Source organism: Mixophyes fleayi, chromosome 8 (assembly GCF_038048845.1).
Source record: "Mixophyes fleayi isolate aMixFle1 chromosome 8, aMixFle1.hap1, whole genome shotgun sequence".
Taxonomy (NCBI): Eukaryota; Metazoa; Chordata; class Amphibia; order Anura; family Limnodynastidae; genus Mixophyes; species Mixophyes fleayi.
This window is the reverse complement of record NC_134409.1, coordinates 45,573,394-45,593,304: the sequence shown is the minus strand read 5'-3', so window position 1 is coordinate 45,593,304 and position 19,911 is coordinate 45,573,394. Positions and strand designations below refer to the sequence as shown.

The window sequence follows — 19,911 nt, the reverse complement described above, 5'->3', positions numbered from 1 at the left end:
TGCCACTAGCTAGCAAACAACATGTGCAGCACGGTGGCATAGTGGCTAGCACTTCTGCCTCACAACACTGGGGACATGAGTTCGATTCCTGACAATGGCTTTATCTGTGTGGAGTTTGTATGTTCTCCCCGTGTTTGCGTGGGTTTTTTCCGCTTGCTCCGGTTTCCTTCCACACAGGGGTGGGGCAGCTAACAGGAAGGGGCCTCATAGGGGGCGGCAGGCGGCTAACAGGGGGGGCCTCACGGGGAAATTGGGGGCCCCTTGGCTCAGGGGCCTCCATTCCCTTAATCTGGTCCTGACTAGGGTTAATATGACCAGAGCCGCCAAGAGGGGGGTGGGGTGGGTAGAAATTACCCGGGCCCGTTCCTGCCTGGGGGCCTGGGGCTCCACTGTAGCTGTATAGTTAAAAAAAAATTAAAACAAATTTTTCTTTTCAACCGCGAGTGCATGGGGCTGTGTTGAGAGCTGGACCAGGTACCAGCGGGAGGGGAGAAAAAGGCAAGAAAATGTGATGGGGAGGAGGCATGTGTGACTAAAGGTGCTGGACACAAAGGGGGTATGTGTGAAGGTACTGGGCACAGAGGGGGCATGTGAGAAGGTGCTGCGCACAGAGGGGGCATGTGAGAAGGTTCTGGGCACAGTGGGGGTAAGTGTGAAGCTGTTGGGCAGAGAGGGGGCATGTGTGGAAGTGCTGGGCACAGAGGGGGGCATGTGTGAAGGAGCTGGGCACAGAAGAGGCATATGTGAAGGCACTGGGAACAGAGGGGGCATGTGTGATGGTGCTGGGCACAGAGGGGGCATGTGTGACTAAAGGTGCTGGGCACAGAGGGGGCATGTGTGATGGTGATAGGCACAGAGGGGGCATGTGAGAAGGTGCTGGGCACAGAGGGGGCATGTGTGAATCTGCTGGGCACAGAGGAAGTATGTGAGAAGGTGCTGGGCACAGAGGGGGCATGTGAGAAGGTGCTGGGCACAGAGGGGGCATGTGTGACAGTGTTGGGCACAGAGGGGGCATGTGTGAAGGAGCTAGGTACAGAAGGGGCGTGTGTGAAGGTGCTGGACACAGAGGGGGCATGTGTGACGGTGCTGGGCACAGAGGGGGCATGTGTGACTAAAGGTGTTGAGCATAGAGGGGCATGTGTGAAGGTGCTGGGCACAGAAGAGGCATATGTGAAGGCACTGGGAACAGAGGAGGCATGTGTGATGGTGCTGGGCACAGAGGGGGCATGTGTGACTAAAGGTGCTGGGCACAGAGGGGGCATGTGTGATGGTGATAGGCACAGAGGGGGCATGTGAGAAGGTGCTGGGCACAGAGGGGGCATGTGTGAATCTGCTGGGCACAGAGGAAGTATGTGTAAAGCTACTGGGCACAGAGGGGGCATGTGAGAAGGTGCTGGGCACAGAGGGGGCATGTGAGAAGGTGCTGGGCACAGAGGGGGCATGTGTGACAGTGTTGGGCACAGAGGGGGCATGTGTGACTAAAGGTGTTGGGCATAGAGGGGCATGTGTGAAGGTGCTGGGCACAGAGGGGGCATGTGTGAATCTGCTGGGCACAGAGGAAGTATGTGTAAAGCTACTGGGCACAGAGGGGGCATGTGAGAAGGAGCTAGGTACAGAAGGGGCATGTGTGAAGGTGCTGGACACAGAGGGGGCATGTATGACGGTGCTGGGCACAGAGGGGGCATGTGTGACTAAAGGTGTTGGGCATAGAGGGGCATGTGTGAAGGTGCTGGGCACAGCGGGGGCATGTGTGAAGGTGCTGTGCACAGAGGTGGCATGTGTGACTAATGGTGCTGGGCAGAGAGGGGCATGTGTGACTAAAGGTGCTGGGCAGAGAGGGGCATGTGTGACTAAAGGTGCTGGTGAGGGGGCATGTGTGACTAAAGGTGCTGGTTAGAGAGGGGCAAGTGTGACTATAGCTGCTGGGCAGAGAGGGGGCATGTGTGACTAAAGGTGCAGGGCAGAGAGGGGACATGTGTGACTAAAGGTGCTGGTTAGAGAGGGGCAAGTGTGACTATAGCTGCTGGGTAGAGAGGGGGCATTTGTGATTAAAGCATGTGGGCAGAGAGCTGGCATGTGTGATTAAAGCAAGTGGGCAGAGGGGGCATGTGTGTATAAGGCATTTTTCTGCATGGACAGTGGCCTAGTGCTTTTCACCTGCTAGACACGCCCCCAATAATGCACAGCCACACCTACAATTACATGCTTACACTCACTTTTGCGCCGCCACTCAGCAGCAGTGAAAACTCTTTTACCATCCTCGGCTATAAATGGGGCCTCGTTAAGTTGCTTTATTGGGGATCTGAAGTCCTCTTTGCAGCCCTGAATATGACTTGGGAGGTGGGGGGGGCGGTACACTATTTTATTGAATTTTTTTGCACATTTTTTTGTCGTTATTTAAACTAGAGATGTTCACTGACCCCCGTGTTTTGGTTTTGGTTTTGGATCTGGATTACCGTCGTGTTTTGGTTTTGTCAAACCGTCATTGCGTGTTTTGGTTTTGGTTTTGTTTGGTTTTGTTTTGCTATTTTGATTAAAAATCATTGTTTTTGGGCCTAAAATAACCAAATTTAGTGCTCCACCTGTTTCTTGGATAAGTAATGTAATTGTAAAGCTAATAAATTATCCAAAAAACAGTTTAATTCCTGGTAGGTCTTCATTAAATCGACACACAAACCAGATTGTCTTCCTCTCCATCTATGAATATTGGCAATGCAGCCATCGTCTTTGGATGTATATTAAACCATACACTTATACTTAAATATGTAAAGAAATGGACAAAGGCAGTTTGGTTTCTGTCTCTCTAGGCCCCCCTCCACTTGTAGAAAATACTAAAACAATTCAGCCGTTATACACTGTACAATATTAATTGAAATGGAGAAAGCCAGTCTGGTTTCTGTCTCTCTAGGCCCCCCTCCACTTGTATAAAATACCCAAAAATTCAAACCAGCCCAGATGTCAAACTCTTGTGGTCTGCCACCTGCGTCATCTCTGCTTGTGTTTGGAAAGTGCAAATTGGTGCCAGAACCTCACGTGCCAGAACTGCTGCCACTGGTGCCACCCTGCTGCCACTGGCGCAGGACTTACACAATCAACCGCATCCTCATCAGCGCCCTCGTCGGCTACCCAAATCTCCCCCTCATCCTATTCTAATTCCAAAGTGTCATCCTCACTTGGTGTATCACCGGCAACACTCGGGCTGTTTAGGCACACATCAGCAGAACTGCTGAAAGGGTCCCTCTTTATGGGTACACTGAATGCTCACGATTAGACATCCCACTGTTGGATGGACTCTCCACAGGGTTTGGTGTCATTTGTGATTCAGAGCAAACATTATCCTCTAATGCCTTACTGTTATCTTGCAGCTCGGCTTTGACATGTAACAGTAGTTGTGCACCACTTGTAGGCTCGATGACATTTTTGGATCTGCCACTAATAGACAAAGGTGAAGGCCTCATTCTCTCTTTGCCACTGCGTGTATAGAATGGCATGTTGGCAATTATTTTTTTATCGGCACTTAACTTTTCCTCAGTTACACTTCTTTTGTGCTTCAAGACGGTAAAAAAAATTTGGGTGTGTGTTTTTTTGACTGATTTCAAAAGACTGTGTAGTTTGACATCGCCTTTCCCAGATGACGTACTGGGAACACTACCATCAGGACTGGTGACAGAACCTGGTTGCTGATTCTGCTCATATGTGGACTGCTTAGAATCCATTATGAGCCCAACGCTCTTAATGGATGCTACAAATTGTTTTAGATGCTGCTGACAAATATGACTTTTGACAGCCAGAAATATTAATGCAAAAGGATGGGGGACACCCCAAAAGCACTTGGGAGTGCTAAATATTATATTTTAAGTCTGCTGACAAATAGGACTTTTGACAGCCAGAAATATTAATGCAAAAGAATGAGGGACATCCCAAAAGCACTTGGGAGTGCTGAATATTATATTTTATGTTTGCTGACAAATTGGACTTTTGACAGCCAGAAATATTAATGCAAAATAATGGGGGACACCCCAAAGCACTTATAGTGCCAAATATTGAAAAAAAGACTCCAAATTAAAATTTTAAAATGAATCTTATGACCCTCTTTTATTAGAAACCACAGTTGTCAATTAGAAATTAATAATTCACTTGTTATTTAATGAAAATATGAGTTGAGTGAAATGTACCTGGGATGCTCGTGTAGACAGTTCTGTTGATATATCAACTCCAGTGTTACCCATTCCAATTATTAATACTCGTTTACCATCAAATCCAATTGGCCTCTTGTATTCTTGACAACGTATAACTTGTCCTTTAAACTTTTCAATACCTTTATGGAAACAAAGCAATGACACCCATACTAGATTATTCTGAGTTGAGAATATCAGTCAAAATGATTACAAGAAATGGCTTGTACTTTGGAATATATAATTAATGAAATACTTTTTCAGATCCTCCAACATGACCTTAATTAATGTGAAGCTACCTATGAATTATTCGGTGGTAGTCAGTTTAACGGTAATGACTACCCCGACACAGAAGAAAACAACATGAGGAGTCTGATTGCATACTACAGCGACCTGCAAAAAAAAATACTTACCACGATGCAGATGACTTGATGGGACGACTCGCTCTGTGTCCGAATCTACCAAATGGCGTCTTCAGAAACCGTGGCTTGTCTTAAAGCGGTGATGGACGGACCCCACTGTCATTTATGTCATCTAAGTATTATTTTAGAGGTTAGTCTTAGGGTTAAGGTTAGGATTAGGGTTAGGGTCAACCTTAACCCTAACCTTAGACCCTAACCCCTAATATATATTTCATATTTACAATTAATAAATTGCCCTCCTTCCCAAACTCAGCCTCACATTCAATTAATAGCCCCAAACCACCCCAACATTACAATAAAGGTCCCGTCACCGCACCTAAATTAATAGGTCCCACTATTAAATTAAATTAAATAGCCCCACCATCACCCCACAAATAAACTAATAGCACCCACCATTAAATAATTAGCTCTGACCCGCAGTACACCATTAAATTAATAGCCTACCTCCCAACCAGATTACAGTAGAGACCACCCCCTACCCTGGCAATAAATTAATAGCATTTAGTAAATATACCTATCCAGCAACCATCACTGTCATTAAATAATTAATATTCACATTTCTTAAATAGAGCTATTCTCCCCAAACTCACCCCCACATTCAATTAATATCTCCCAAACCACCCCATCTTAAATTAATAGGCCCCTCCATTAAATTAAATTGCCCCACCATCACCCCACAAATAAAATAACACCCATTAATTAGCCACCACCTTCCACGCAACTACATTGTGTTGCCATAAGCCCCCCTGCCCGCACACACACATATGACATTGCCATAAACCTCCTGCCCTCACACACACACAATACTGTTCCACATGCCCCCCCTGCCCTAACACACACATATGACAGTGACTTAGGGGTTTGGAATAACTAGGCTCTGGTTGCAAAGTTCACATTTAAACTCAAGCACCTGTAAGCATCAAGGAACTGTATGCCCCAGCAGGAGTGAGATTTCTTGGCCTGTAGGGTTCTTGAGCATTTAAACTAAGCAACTCTACTTGTCAGAAGGAGGGTGGGTTACTGCAAAATCAAAATTTTAAAGTGTTGGGTCTTTGTTTTTTTTGTTTTGTTTTTCAAAAAAACTCTCTGCTGCTCCTCCAAAATACACTGTTTTCAAACTGCTGAAATTTTCCAGAACTACAGAAAACATATCATATGCAGGTTCTGCACAGGTCTGTGCAATGGAGTACTCTATTGAGGTGCGTGAAATTTGGATGGCAATGCATCTGTGCAATAGGGAGTTTGCAATATGACAGGTAATGGGTGCGCATTGGGGCCATTGATTGTATACTCATTATGGCAAATGACTGGTATTATTATGTTTTGGGCACTATGGAGATCAGCTGTGGGAAGTCCAATGTTGCAACTCTGTTTAAGCAGCACAAACATCATGCACACCCACACACTTACCTTGTTCCAGCCGTACTGCACACATGGGATGACACCTTTCACATGGTGAGCATCCCATGTGACCTCTGATTCTTCTAGGATAGGACGAGGCCACACATAGGTAGAGGGAGGGAGGGACAGATCTGTGACCACTAGAGGGAAAGTGGATGGTCCCAGAGAAGGGGCCAGCCACCAACTACCATGCTGTCTCCACGGATGACTCCCTGGCCTGGGGGGGGCCACCTAAAGAAAGGGGTCCTGGGACACGTGCACCCGGTTCCCTATCATTAAAAAAAACACACACACAAATAAAAATATCATGAAAAGAGGAAAATCATCAGGTGACCTATGAGCGGCCTCATTAGGCTACTAGTCTACTGGGAAAATTTCCCGATAAGGCCTATGGCCAATCCACCCTTGCCATTTATAGTCATTACCAACTGTAGTCAAATACCTTTTTCGAATGTTAATGATACTCTGAGACCCTTAAAATTATGTTACTCTCACAATTTTTTCTAACTTGCTAACATAGTCAATAACTACACTAAAGCAATAATATATAACTTATTTTGGGCATGCTTTCTTAGTTTCTTGAACTTTGGGCTCATGACTCTGACCAATGTACAATAAAATTGAATAATTTCTGATACTATACTAATTCTGTTTTGTGGCAGCTGCAGTATGTGTTCATTTTTACTCAGTTGCAAACAAGTAAAATCCCAGTTAAAAGATAGAAGGAAAAACAGTGTAAAGTCTGAGTGTAAAGGCCTGATGCTGCGTGTTAACAGATTTGCATGTATATTCTGAATCACATGTATCTTAAGATAAGTGAGACTCTACATTGTATATTAAAAATATCTGAATGATTAAACCATGTAATACACTTTAAGTGTATCATGGTGCTTTTGAGATTCCAGTCAGTATCATAATGCCATGGTGATGCCATAGTGGCTAATTATGTAAAATGTAAAAAAATTAAAAAAAATTAAAAAAGTGATCTAAGCACCAACACTCATAGCCTGAGCTGTTTGCTCATAGGGACAAACAGTGTGGGCTTCCCCACTAAATGCTGTGACCAGCACTAGGTTATGACAGACTCTGCTGGTCACACTATAACATGTAACACAAAACCTCAGTCTGTTCTTTAAATATTTCTATTACAGGAAAATAGTCTATGAAAGTAATAAAAATACAAGCAGTCTTAGAAATTAAATGTACAAAGAAACAAAATTAATTTAATTATACATTCAAAGTTAGTAACATTTTAAATAATACATTATTAAAATGTGAATATTATTGTTATTAAAAGACCTATGGGGTTCATGTAGATTTGGACACAAGTCATCTTTATTTGCGTAAAATAGACAATTTCATATGCAGATTTGATCACATTTTACACTTGTATCTCCTTACAACTGTGGAGACAGAATGGGAAACAAAGAGGCAGCCAAGTGTAGGCAGAGTACAGGAGTGGCATGTTCACATAACTGCGGCTGAGATAGGCCTGTATGCAGATCCATATACACCTGTCAGGAGTCAAATCTTTTGTATGTGCTGCAGGGCTCGTGCAACAAGATGCACGATGATGACGATCAGCAGCACTAGCCAGTCGCTTCTGAATGGATGTTTACGGAATCACCTCTTAAACTGATATTAATTAATTAGTGTGGCTGCTATATTATATGAAGTTGCATCTGTCCATTCGCATAACTTAACTGACATATCCATTTGGACTGCGGTAGAATAGGATTTTGAAAGAGAAAACAGCATAATTTTTTATTACATTTAAGTTCACTAAATTTAATTGAATTTAGTGTGTACTTTTATTTGCACTTGTAGTTCATTATATTTTATTTTATAGTAAATGTTACTTTCACATTTATCAATAAAACTGTCAAGCAGAGGTGGAACTATCGAGCTGTGGGCCACGGTGCAGTGAAGCGGGGAGAAGGGACCCGGGCCCACAGCTCACTAGTTCTCCGTGCAGTGAGCCCCATTATCTCCAATGGCCCAGGTGCACCGCACCTGTTGCACCAATGGTAGTTCCGCCACTGCTGTCAAGGACTATTCTCTCTTGTGTATTTGACTCTTCATTATATTATTATATTGTGTCTTAATAGGGAAATATGACCCATATCTACTACTAACACTGTCAATCGCCATCTATACTTTCTCTGCACTGCATTTGTTGATCCTGGTGTAAATCTGGAGCATATGGTAGTGTTGGACATTTGCTCTATTTCATGCATGTATCTTTTTCTACTAATGTTCAGGTTGCAGAGTCCTCCAACTGTACATGAGCCCCATGTTCTTTTCATTTTCATTGTTTTACGAGTAGAAGTGAGGTAAAGGGTGTTTGTGGAAAATAAGCTCTTTGAAACATGGAAGATACCGGAATGTTGAATTTCTCAGGGAAACATAGCATATAGGTCTTAGATTTAAGCATTCTAAAAATTACCTGGAAGGGTGTTCCCTGGTAACACTGGTTGCGCATGTTGACCAGTGCAAACTATAACTGCATCAAAGATGTCTGTCTTTTTGTCTCCATTCATTTCTGTAGTAACTAACCATTGTCCAGTAGTAGGAAATTCAGAATGCTTCTCCACTCTGCAAACTGCTGTCTGAGCACAAACACAGCCAAAATAAGCAATTTCCTAATGTCTACATGTGGATATTAAGTGGAAGGCAGCAAAAATATAGTCAGGGTCATCAACACACTAGAAAAATGTGGAGGTACCGCAGACTTTAGTTTGTGCAAAATTTGTGTTATGAGTATAAATTAGAGTACACCTCATTGATTTTTTTCCTTTCTTCTTCTAAAATACTGCTTGTTTGACCTCCTTGAATACACTGCCCCTATTTCAGAATTTTACATTTTATTTAAATTATTTATGTGTGCATATAAGCACAGTTATGCTATTATTTTTTTTCAAAAGAGGGCAAGGCATTCAATTGAAACTACTGGATAAAGTGTAATTACAGCTATCGACTAGGTTAGGATTTCTGAATCTTACCTTGAATTTGATGTATTTCAACAGTTTGAAATTCTCAGCATACAACTTGATGTATTCATAATATTTGCTATTGGGTAGGAAGTTGGGAAAATCAGCTGGCATTGGAAAATCACTGAGAGACAATATTTCCTTGGAAGCATTGGTGACCAATGACCAATAGATGCTGGCTCTTCCATCCTCCACTCTATCCTAAAACATTGTATTTTTAATATGTCAATAAGATACACAATAGCAGTATATATTTCTGACATTTAGATCGTTAATATGTTATTAGTATATAATAATAAATAATAAATATCAATAAAGCAGAACTGAACTCACTGTGAACTTCCAGAGACCCCCATAGTCATCACTTCTTTCAAAGCAGGTGGGCTCCAGTCCTTCATCCAGACATGCTTTGATAGCTCCCAAACCGCTAATTCCAGCACCAATGATTGCAACAGTCTTAACCATTGTGTTATCTACAGATTGAAGAAAATACTGTAAGTGTTTGGGCCTTACATTCAGCTGAGGCACATGGTTCAACCAGTAGTGAAGCACCAAGCACAGATCATAACAAGGTCAATAAAAATTTGAACATACTGCAGATATCTACTCATAACTACTTTATACAATGTAATATCCACTATCAGTTGTACTTAAAAGTAACTTATGAAGCATTATCCCAGGTGCAAAACAAATACTTTATCGTATGCAGCACGGTGGCTTAGTGATTAGCACAGCGGTCATGAGTTCAATTCTCGACTATGGCCTTATCTGTGTGGAGTTTGTATGTTCTCCACATGTTTGCGTGAGTTTTCACGGGGTGCTCCGGTTTCCTCCCACACTCCAAAAACATACTAGTGGGATAATTGGCTATTAAATTGTCCTTAGTCTCTCTTGGTCTGTGTTTGTGTGTTGGGGAATTTAGACTGTAAACTCCAATGGGGCAGGGACTGATGTGAGTGAGTTTTCTGTCCAGCGTTGCGGAATTAGTGGTGCTATATAAATAGCTGATTATGATGTATAAATGTTGTTTTATGTGCACACATAATTTAATCATGTGCACAATTAGTGTCATTTGAAAAAGTGTATTGTGAATTTCCCATTTTGTGACATCATTCACCTATTTTCATGAAAATGCACACATTTTTGTAAGAAGGAATGCATCTGCATAACATGATGTCAGCAGTTGTAGAGGCTACAAACTTATGCATTTTATGATGAAATCAGCTGGGCCAATCAGGATTTTTTTTTAATCAAAATGTGGTCTAGGTGTACCCATGTCCTCGATGCACTGCCACATGCAAACATGAGATTTTGTTATCTGGGACAATGTATTTAAATTAGATGTAAAGGATGAAAATGGTATATACTGTATATGGGGAATTCTAAAGTTAGTGGGTGGCCACATAGGCTCTTTATCCCCTTAAAAGCATTGTCTTAATTTGCAGGTATTCAGAGGTTGTCAGCAAACAAGAGACATCCTATACTTTCAATAGAACATATATTTTTTTACCATCCAGGAGCATTTGATGCCAAGTAAGTGCATTTGTAATTGCATGAATACCCATGTAATAAAAATAATTAAACAAGCATAAGTATACTTTCATTTTACCAAAAGGAGGTATAGAATGCACATTTATTTGAAAAGTATTAAAAAATATACAGTTTGAGATGCTCGAAGATTTTAAAACCGCTTCAAAATTCCCTTGAATTTCTACAATTCATTGGTCACAAACATGTACAATTGACCCTAACTTTAAATTTATTTTGTAATTCGAAATGTGTGGCTTGTGTTCACAATTTGCAACTCATTTTCACCATTCAAAGTTCACTTTAGCCAGACTCATTCCAGATTTACCAGGACCAGTTGAGATTTGCTGTTCTCCATTTACCTTTTACTGCCCGTGTTACAATTAGTGTTCTTAAATACTTTTAAAACTGTTTGAAAAATATTTTTTTTTATTTTTTTAAACATATTTTTTAATTTGAATTGCGAATTATAAGTTTGCTGTTCATTGTGCACAATTAAAAATGAATAACATGTAAGCTCTAACATTTTTGAGCCGGTTCGTACATGTGCATGCCAGTCTCAATCATGGCTGTTAAAGGATTTGTATTTACGCCATAATTGCGCACGCTACCTTCATCATCATCATCATCATCAACATTTATTTATATAGCGCCAGCAAATTCCGTAGCGCTTTACAATTGGGAACAAACATTGATAAAGCAATACTGGGTAATTCATACAGACAGAGAGGTAAGAGGGCCCTCCTCGCAAGCTTACAATCTAGGGTATAATGGGAGTTTGAAACGCAAGGGCATGTGCTACATTATATTGCACAATGGACCAGCTAGAACACAAAGGTAAAAGTATTGAGTGGGTTGTGTGTGTTGCAATGTTGGTCAGAGGGTTGTTGTCTTGCGTTAGCTGTGTAGAGGATGGTAATAGGGTAATCTAGGGAAATTAAGATGGTGGTTGAGGAATATCATAACCTTGTCTGAAGAGGTGGGTTTTCAGTGAACGCTTGAAGGTTTGAAGACTAGAGGAAAGTCTTATTGTGCGTGGGATGGAATTCCACAAAGTGGGTGCAGCCCAGAAAAAATCCTGTAACCGAGAATGGGAGGATGTGATGAGAGTGGAGGAGAGACGTAGATCTTGTGCAGAGCGGAGGTGTCGAGTGGGGAGATATTTTGAGACCAGTGAGGAAATGTATGTCGGTGCAATTTTGTTGATGGCCTTGTATGTTAGTAGAAGAATTTTATATTGGATTCATTGAAATACAGGCAGCCAATGTAGAGACTGACAGAGTGGCTCAGCAGAGGATAAACGGTTAGTAAGGAAAATCAATCTAGCCGCTGCATGCAAAATAGATTGTAGGGGTTCAAGTCTGACTTTGGGAAGACCAGTAAGGAGGGAATTGCAAAAGTCGATGCGGGAGATGATGAGTGCATGAATTAATGGTTTTGCGGTGTCTTGTGTCAGATATGTGCGTATTCTGGAAATGTTCTTTAGGTGTATGTAACATGATTTAGATATAGAGTCGATGTGGGGAATAAATGACAGTTGTGAATCAAGGATTACACCTAGGCAACGAGCTTGCGGGGTGGGATTTATGGTCATGTTATCAACAGAAATAGAAATGTCAGGTAGGAAGCTTCTGTTTTTGGGTGGGAATATTATTAATTCAGTTTTTGAAAGATTGAGTTTGAATTGGCGAGAAGACATCCAAGATGAAATGGCAGAAAGACAGTCAGTAACGCGAGACAACACAGATGGTGAAAGATCAGGAGAGGATAGATAAATTTGTGTATCATCCACATAGAGATGATACTGAAATCCAAAGGAGCTTATTAGTTTTCCAAGAAAAGTGGTGTAGATAGAGAATAGCAGAGGACCTAGGACTGAGCCTTGTGGTACTCCAACTGATAAAGGAAGCAGAGCAGAGGTGGATCCAGAGAAATTAACACTGAAAGAGCGATTAGATAGGTAGGATGAAAACCAGGATAGGACAGTGCCTTCAAGACCTAGGGATTGTAGCTTCTATTTCTGGATACGCTCGTTACATTACCATATGTATTTACGCTTTCCCTCGTATGACACGCCTACTTCAGACCTTTAAACCTAATTTACTGTATCACACAAATTTATATATATATATATATATATATATATATATATAATATCGCCTGTATCAAGACATTATAAATTCATAACCAAAACGCAGATATATATGTATGAAATAGAATCTTTACTTGTACAATAATGTAATAATATAATTTCGATAACATAATCTTACACACGGTACATATAATAAATGGCATTCTATGTGTAGGTACAATAACTTATTAATTTCTTGCTAATTATGCATGTGTGTGTATGTGCATGTGACTGTGTGTATGTATCTCAGACCATAATGAAACTTCTTCTTACAATGTAAAGTAACCATCCAGAATGGCTGACTTACAATGCTTTGTTACAAACACATGTTGGCTCACAAGGCCTCACTTACTAACAATGTAAAGTCAGGACAAACCCATAACTCATTACAAGCAGTATTAGCCAGTCCACCACAAATAGCTCTCTATTCAGCAGTTATCACACAATGTTCACTAGTATTTCTTGTCTAACAGGGGAGGAGATATCTACAAACTTCACAGCAACATCCAAAGAAGTCTTTTCATCTTATCACACATCTGTTTAACTAGTAGCCATTACACACATAGGGGGGAGAGCATGAGAGCACAGACCAGCCAGACGACTTACCAAATACAGTCAGTATTAAAAGCAACAATCAGAACTTCAATATATATTTACAGTGTTACACAATACAGTATGAATGTTTATCTAGTAGATATTCACAGAGAAGCCACACTATTGCTACATCAAATACAATACTATTCAAGTATGAGGTCTATTGTATTGGTACAATCAAACTCCTAAGGTATTACTACTTTCAAACCCTTAAACTGCATTACTTCTTAAGCACACTAACATTTAGTACAATAACATCATCTAATTCTATGACTCTCCCATGCAACTTCACTTTCTATGCTTACAGTGTTACCCTAAACAAAACCCTTCTTAAAAGCTACACCACATGGTCTGTGACTTTATAACAAAGTTTGCAACACAGTCTATTGTAGCTCCTATAGTCTATAGATAAACCATTTAAAGCACTAACAATACACAGAGTACATTTTACTCATATTTATAATGTCAGCAGAGCCCTATTAAAGGGCTCATATATACTTTACTATTTTTCAATTCAAAAAGGCAGAGAATCCTTGGTGTGTGTGTGTGTCTGTGTAATTAGTCTGATCCCAAAAGACAGTTTTGTCTTCAGAAGGTAATTACAAAACTTCTGTGGGACAAAAGCTATGTACTTTGATGTAGTGGGAGAAGAGAGACAATAGTTATTTAAGGAAGGAAAATTATATATATATAATAATCAATTATATATATCTTCTTCAATGGCCAAACAGGCTCAATTTTCTCAATATTACCTCTGTTTTTAATCATGAACATGTTTAAATTTTTGTGCAAATTTGACGAACTGGCTCGCGAAATAATATGCGATTAATTTCATCACCTTTACTTACAATATTTGCCAGAAGTTATAAAAGCTGTGGGCATTTAGTGTCTGTCCCACTGTTAACCAGGTTAATCAGAATCCAAAGTGTTCCAGTAAGGCATGTTTTGGGGAACACTACAATATGAGGGTGAAGTTCTTTAAGTAAACAACCAGTAATTAAGTTCTGAATAAAAAATCATGCGAAAAATTGTTAATAAAAAGAGAAAATGTCAGAGTGAAAAAAATCATGCAATCCAAAAGGAAAAAAAAGTGTTAATAAAATTGTCAGTAAATGGAAAAATTTCAATAATAAATCTAAACATAAAAACAACCTAATTCCAAATCCAAACATCAAAAAATAATACAATGAAAAATAAAGACATCATTAAATGCAGTGAGAAGAGGACGTCGTGGGACGTCCGGAGCGGCGGATCAAGACGAAGACGCCGGAAGTGGCAGGGTGCCCTTGTCAGGGCAAGGAGCTACCCTGCCACTGTCAATCACTGCCGGAGACATAGGCGGGGAGCCCTTGTAAGGGCTAAGAGCGCCCCCACCCAGAAGATAAGAAGAGGGCAGCACCGGAGACGCTGTCGGAAAGCCCATGTAAAGGGCTGAGAACACCCCCGCCCTAAGAGCTGCTGCGAGACCCGCACCGAACAGGAGAAGAGGCGCCACTGGTTGGAGGGTCTGGAAGACCCAGAAAAGAAGACTGCAGGGGCCAAGCTGAGTATCCTGCACAGAGCAGGTAAGTATATTCAGCATTAAGTCGGGCACAAGGCCCGTGGACAAAGTCGGGCGCTAGGCCCGTGGCCACCAGTTAGGGGTACAAGGCCCAGGAGTAACAGGGCACAAGGCCCTTATAGGTAGTTAGTGGGCTTAAATCCCAAAAGTGCATAAAGGACACAAGGCCCTAGTTAGTGGCATAGAGGCTATAGTCAGGTAAAGCCACAGGGCCTAGTTAGGGGTTAATACCCCTAGGTGACAGGGCACAGGGCCCTAGTTAGTGGCCTAGAGGCCATAGTGAAGGGCACCAGGCCCTAGTTAGTGGGCTCAGAGCCCAAGGCAGAGAGAGGGCTAAGGTCCATAGTCAGAGCACAAGGCTCTGTAGGCAGCTGGGCAGAGACCCATGGTGTTGGGCATAAGGCCCTGGATGTATGCAGTGGCGTGAGAGCCCTGAGTAGAGTAGGGCAATGTCCTGTGTGTGGTAAGTAGCTAGGTGAGAGGCCTAGGTAACCGTAGAGCAGGAGGCTCCCATTGGTGCTATACTAATCGTCCGGTTAGATAGCAGGTGTGTACTACGTGACAGCTTTCAGGTACAGAAGCAGGGTATTATTCCGCCTGTGCGACGAATATTGCATTGTGGTTTGTATTTTGGTGTGCTGTGTTTCTTTACAGGTGCAAGACGTCAGGCCCCCATTAAAGGTAGGCTCTTGTTACTTGCTGTTTTCCTGCATTGACCTGTACTGTGGGGACAAGGTGTAGTTAAGAGCTTAGACATAGCCAGGGAAAGAACACACAGTAGTTTTTCCCGTCCCGTAGGTCCGTGGAGTTACGCTGGTTTCCAGAGGTGGTGATTGAGTATCTCACTGGCAGTGCAGCACAGTTCCAGGGGCGGCCCGTGGTTCTAATTGAGTGACCATTCCTCAGTCTCGGCATGTTCTCTGGCTGTTCCGGACTGGGACAGGTGTTCCGCTTGAGTGGAGGCAGTCATTTTGAGTTCCGGCAGTGACGACTGGCGGTTCCGTGCGGCATTTGACACACCGGTGGTGTGCTGTTCCAGTGAGCCTCTTTCGGGCCCTGTGCAACCGGTCCTTAGGATTCCGTGGGTGACCCCATAGCGAGAAGACAGTCTTCTCGGTACGACCTGGGTGAGGGTGTTAGGAACAGCCCTCCGGAATAGACCGCGCGCACCGACCCGTAAAGTGAGTAGGTCCAGGTATTACACTACACCTAGTTATAGTTATATAGTCAAGTTGCGTACCGGCCATTAGTAGTTGTTAGGGTCGGGTCGCCTGTTGTAGTTAGTGCAGTTCTGTGGGTGTACATACTAGCCTCACTGGTACAGTAGAGGGAAGCTGTGTGTTATCTGTCGTCCACAGGTGTCGGGTAGTAGCAGGAAAGCAGGGACCGGAAGTTGGAGTGCCTGGTGAGTAAAACACTCGATTCCCTCTTTCTGCTAGGCCCTCACCGAGAGGTGAGTGTGGTACTTGAGGCGGGACTGTTTCTGGTCTCAAGTACCCGTAGTCTCGCTCCCTTGGCAAGAGAAAAACGAGGTGGTGGCAAGCAAAGTTGTTGTGAGTGTCTCCGCTCATTGCCGTGGTCTTGGACAGCCCTTTCCTGGTAGGCACAGCGGTAATTCCTGTTTCTTCCATAGAGGGAAGTGGTTGGAGGTGACAGAGGGTCGGTTGCTAATCTGCTGGAATAGGACAATGGCTGGGGTGCATCGGAAGCGGACGGGAGGTGACCATCGTTTGTAAGGTAAGTTCATCTGTGTGCGTCTGTCCTGTTTCCTGCAGGCGTTACAGTAGCTACACAATGCAATTTTTAACCAGGAACTCTTCCAGTGGCATAACTTGACTGTTTTTTCATTGCTGTTTAAGTCTACTCCTGTGATTTGAAAAACGTCACTACCACTAGCATCAGCTGTGCACCTAAATGTATTCCTAATACTTTAGATACCTATGTGAGACATTACCAAAGTACACAGAGGAATTTTCTATACTGACCAGTTCTTACAGTTTAAAATACAACATATAAATCAGTGTTATCCTAAAATGGTGGTGTATTGTTTTTATTGATTTCCACAAACGTACTGTAGGCACAGAGTGATTTTATGGGAACAGTTCCAAGCACTGGAATGTGGGTTTACATCTATGATCTCTATAAATGATGCCAATAAATAGGCAGATTTGTGTGCAGAGATGTTTGCACTTTTATAATTGATCCTAACTCTCTTAAAACATGTATGAGTAACAAAACAGGGAGCAACAGCAAGCTCAGTCATTTCAATATAACAGGAAATAGACCCATAATTGCAGTTTAATGGATACATTTCTGTATACAGATTGGTAAGTAAATGTGATGATAACAGGTGAAAGTACAGTGACAACTGACCTTTAATAACTGTTTAATCGCGACATATCAACTAATAATATATTGTGAGACATTAAAGGTAATTACCAAAGCTGCAAAAATGTGCGCTTGTAGTGCATACATTTTTCAGAAATGCACCTATTTTGCATTCCACCACTTACATAGGTGCACACCCAACTTATGCTTTATTTGTGCTGAAAACACTTTAAATAACCATTTTCAGTGTTCAGGCCTAGGAGGGTTTACATCCAAGGAAAATGTGAAAAATTCGCTTCACAGACCCATCTACTATTACTTTTGAACCACCACCTAATTGATTGCAATATTGCTCAACATTTAAATTTATCTTCTAAAATACTGTTTGTTGTGGCCCAGTTTATATCTTAAACCACAATGGAATTGTGTGCATTCATGTGTCATATGTGAACTATTTAATGTTGTCTTTTACATTAAGAAAAAAAAAGGTGTCCCCTCATAAACTCCATTCCATTTCGGATGCCCTGCAGATCTGGGATAGGATTATAGGGTTGCATACAGACTTAACCTCTCTCTCCATGCTCTATCCCGCCTTATACCAGACCTGAATCTTTCTATTTGGTGCATTCTGGGCCGACGGTCCTTAAGTGCTTGTTTGTCCAGAATCTCCTTATCCCATTCACCCTCCTCCAACACTGGTACAACCTTCCTCATAAGGACGGATACAAATATTTACAAAATCCGGCATTGGGTCACCACAAGGGTCACCACAAGGTCTAGAACACCCCATTCCTTGTCCCTCCCACCGGCCAACTTGGTGGATAGGTTGACAAAGGGCTCCATCAGGTAGCAATTATCTATATCTCCACTACTTGGTCCCCTCTCCCGAGGATCCTGCCCAGCTCTGTTGGGAGTCGGACCTCCACGTGACCTTTACCCCACATCAATGGTAAACCCTCTATTCCACTTCCCATCATATGTCCACATGCATTAACCACAAGGAAATGCAAGTCAAACTTTTAAACCGGCCATACCTCAAGCCCGATAGGCTAAACACAATTTGGCCATCCCAATCCAAATACTGTTGGCGCCAGTGCACTCAGGTGGCTGATGTCTGTCAAACCTTTCGGGTGTGGCCCAACATCCAACCGATTTGGAAAGATGCTTTTGCAGTATTCTCTATCGTGCTTGGTGTCACTGTCGCTCCCAAGCCAGCTCCATGTTTACCAAGCATGACAGATGCTTCTTGGGCCACATTTTAAGAGCAGCCAGAGCTGCGATAGCCCAGAACTGAAAATCGCCTACCCATCCCCTCATATTTCGGATCATCAAAAGATCCATTATAGCTTTGACATGGAGACCATAGAGATGCGCTATTCTACATCTGCATCGGCTCCCGTTATGAAATGGTTCAAGTGGCATGAGAATATTACTGATGATGTGGGCCTTAATTTAAATACCTCAATCTTATGGATAAGATATATGACAGACTCCCATTTGGTATTCAGACCTTACTTCCCCTGACGTGCTTGCTCACATTGTGATATTCTAATGTATAAGTCTCTCTTTACATTTAATACATCTGTGCTGTTTCACTTGAGTAACTAGCCCCTCCATATGTGGGCCCCTTGTGTGTATCCCTTGTTTACCTGCCTTTTTGTTTTCTGTCCCCCCTTATATGCCTTTGAAAAACTTCAATAAAAATCATTGTTGGAAAAAAATAAAAGACAGTACCAACTCTGTAAAAAAAACATTGTCCCACTGTGAGTATAGGATGAAGCCTCAGCTTTGCATAGTTCAAGATTGTGTAAGTCAGTTTGCAGAAATAGAAATATGGAATGACCCCAAAATCTTCACCCCTTAAACCTTAAAGCTTAAAACTTGCTTTCTGCAACACAAAATTAAAATTCTGCATGTGGGAGCAATATGAGGCCCATTTATGTTCCATTTCTGTATCACACATTGAGCAAGAACTCCCTTTTCTGCCAACATTTTCCCATTAAAAATAATAAATATTTTCTATCCCTACTGTTGCCACAATATTGATAAGTAAACTATATTTTGGTCTGTGCAAATGGGGACAATAGCAGAGAAATAGGTGCACCCATAACTTTGTAAACTTGCGAGCAGGGTTTTATTACCTCTCTGCCTGTATGTATTACTCAGTATTGTTTTATTAATGTTTGCTCCCAATTGTAAAGCACTACGGAAGTTGCTGGTGCTATATAATCAAATGTTGATGATGATGATAATGTGACTAAACAGTATTTGGGATGTGAATCTGCATTTTTGCAGCCTCATATATGACCCTTAGCATTAGTAACATTAACCCACAGTTAAATATTATTATAAAACAAGCAGTCTTTCAGTAAATATTTCACTGCACAAAATGAAATGAAAAGTTGGCTTTGTGTTGTGTGTATTAAACTTAAATGCAAATAATGCTCCAAGTACTGGAACATGGGCATACATCCATGTACGCTATGAATGGTGCCAACAAATAGGCAGATTTGTGTGCAGAGATGTTAGCACTTTTATAATTAACCTTAACTCTCTTACAGCATGTGTGACTTACAAATCGGGAGTCACAGCAAGTCAAATCATTTACAGGTCCCTGCTAGAGATTTTCAGCCACGGTTTTCCGAAAACCAGCCCTCCCCCCCCGAACATCGCCAGTCCGAGTACCGCTTCCTCGGATCTGGGGGAAAGTACTCTGGTTTCATTGCTAACACAGAGACAGGGGTAGCAGTGTTCTTGTCACTCTCCATTCTCCAGTACCATT

General features: G+C 42.0%; 1 protein-coding gene across 2 annotated transcripts in view; it reads right to left on the bottom strand.

Annotated features, from left to right (window-relative positions):
- The window catches only part of LOC142099238 (dimethylaniline monooxygenase [N-oxide-forming] 2-like), a 49,933-nt gene that overhangs the window by 20,324 nt on the left and 9,698 nt on the right, over window positions 1–19,911 (bottom strand). For both annotated transcript variants that reach the window (XM_075182488.1, XM_075182487.1), the window contains exons 2-5: window positions 9,322–9,461; window positions 9,001–9,189; window positions 8,445–8,607; window positions 4,176–4,318 (exon numbers count right to left, since the gene is read on the bottom strand). In XM_075182488.1, the coding sequence (XP_075038589.1) occupies window positions 4,176–4,318; window positions 8,445–8,607; window positions 9,001–9,189; window positions 9,322–9,453 (627 nt within the window). In that variant the 5' untranslated portion in view covers window positions 9,454–9,461. The remainder of the gene's footprint in view (window positions 1–4,175; window positions 4,319–8,444; window positions 8,608–9,000; window positions 9,190–9,321; window positions 9,462–19,911) is intronic.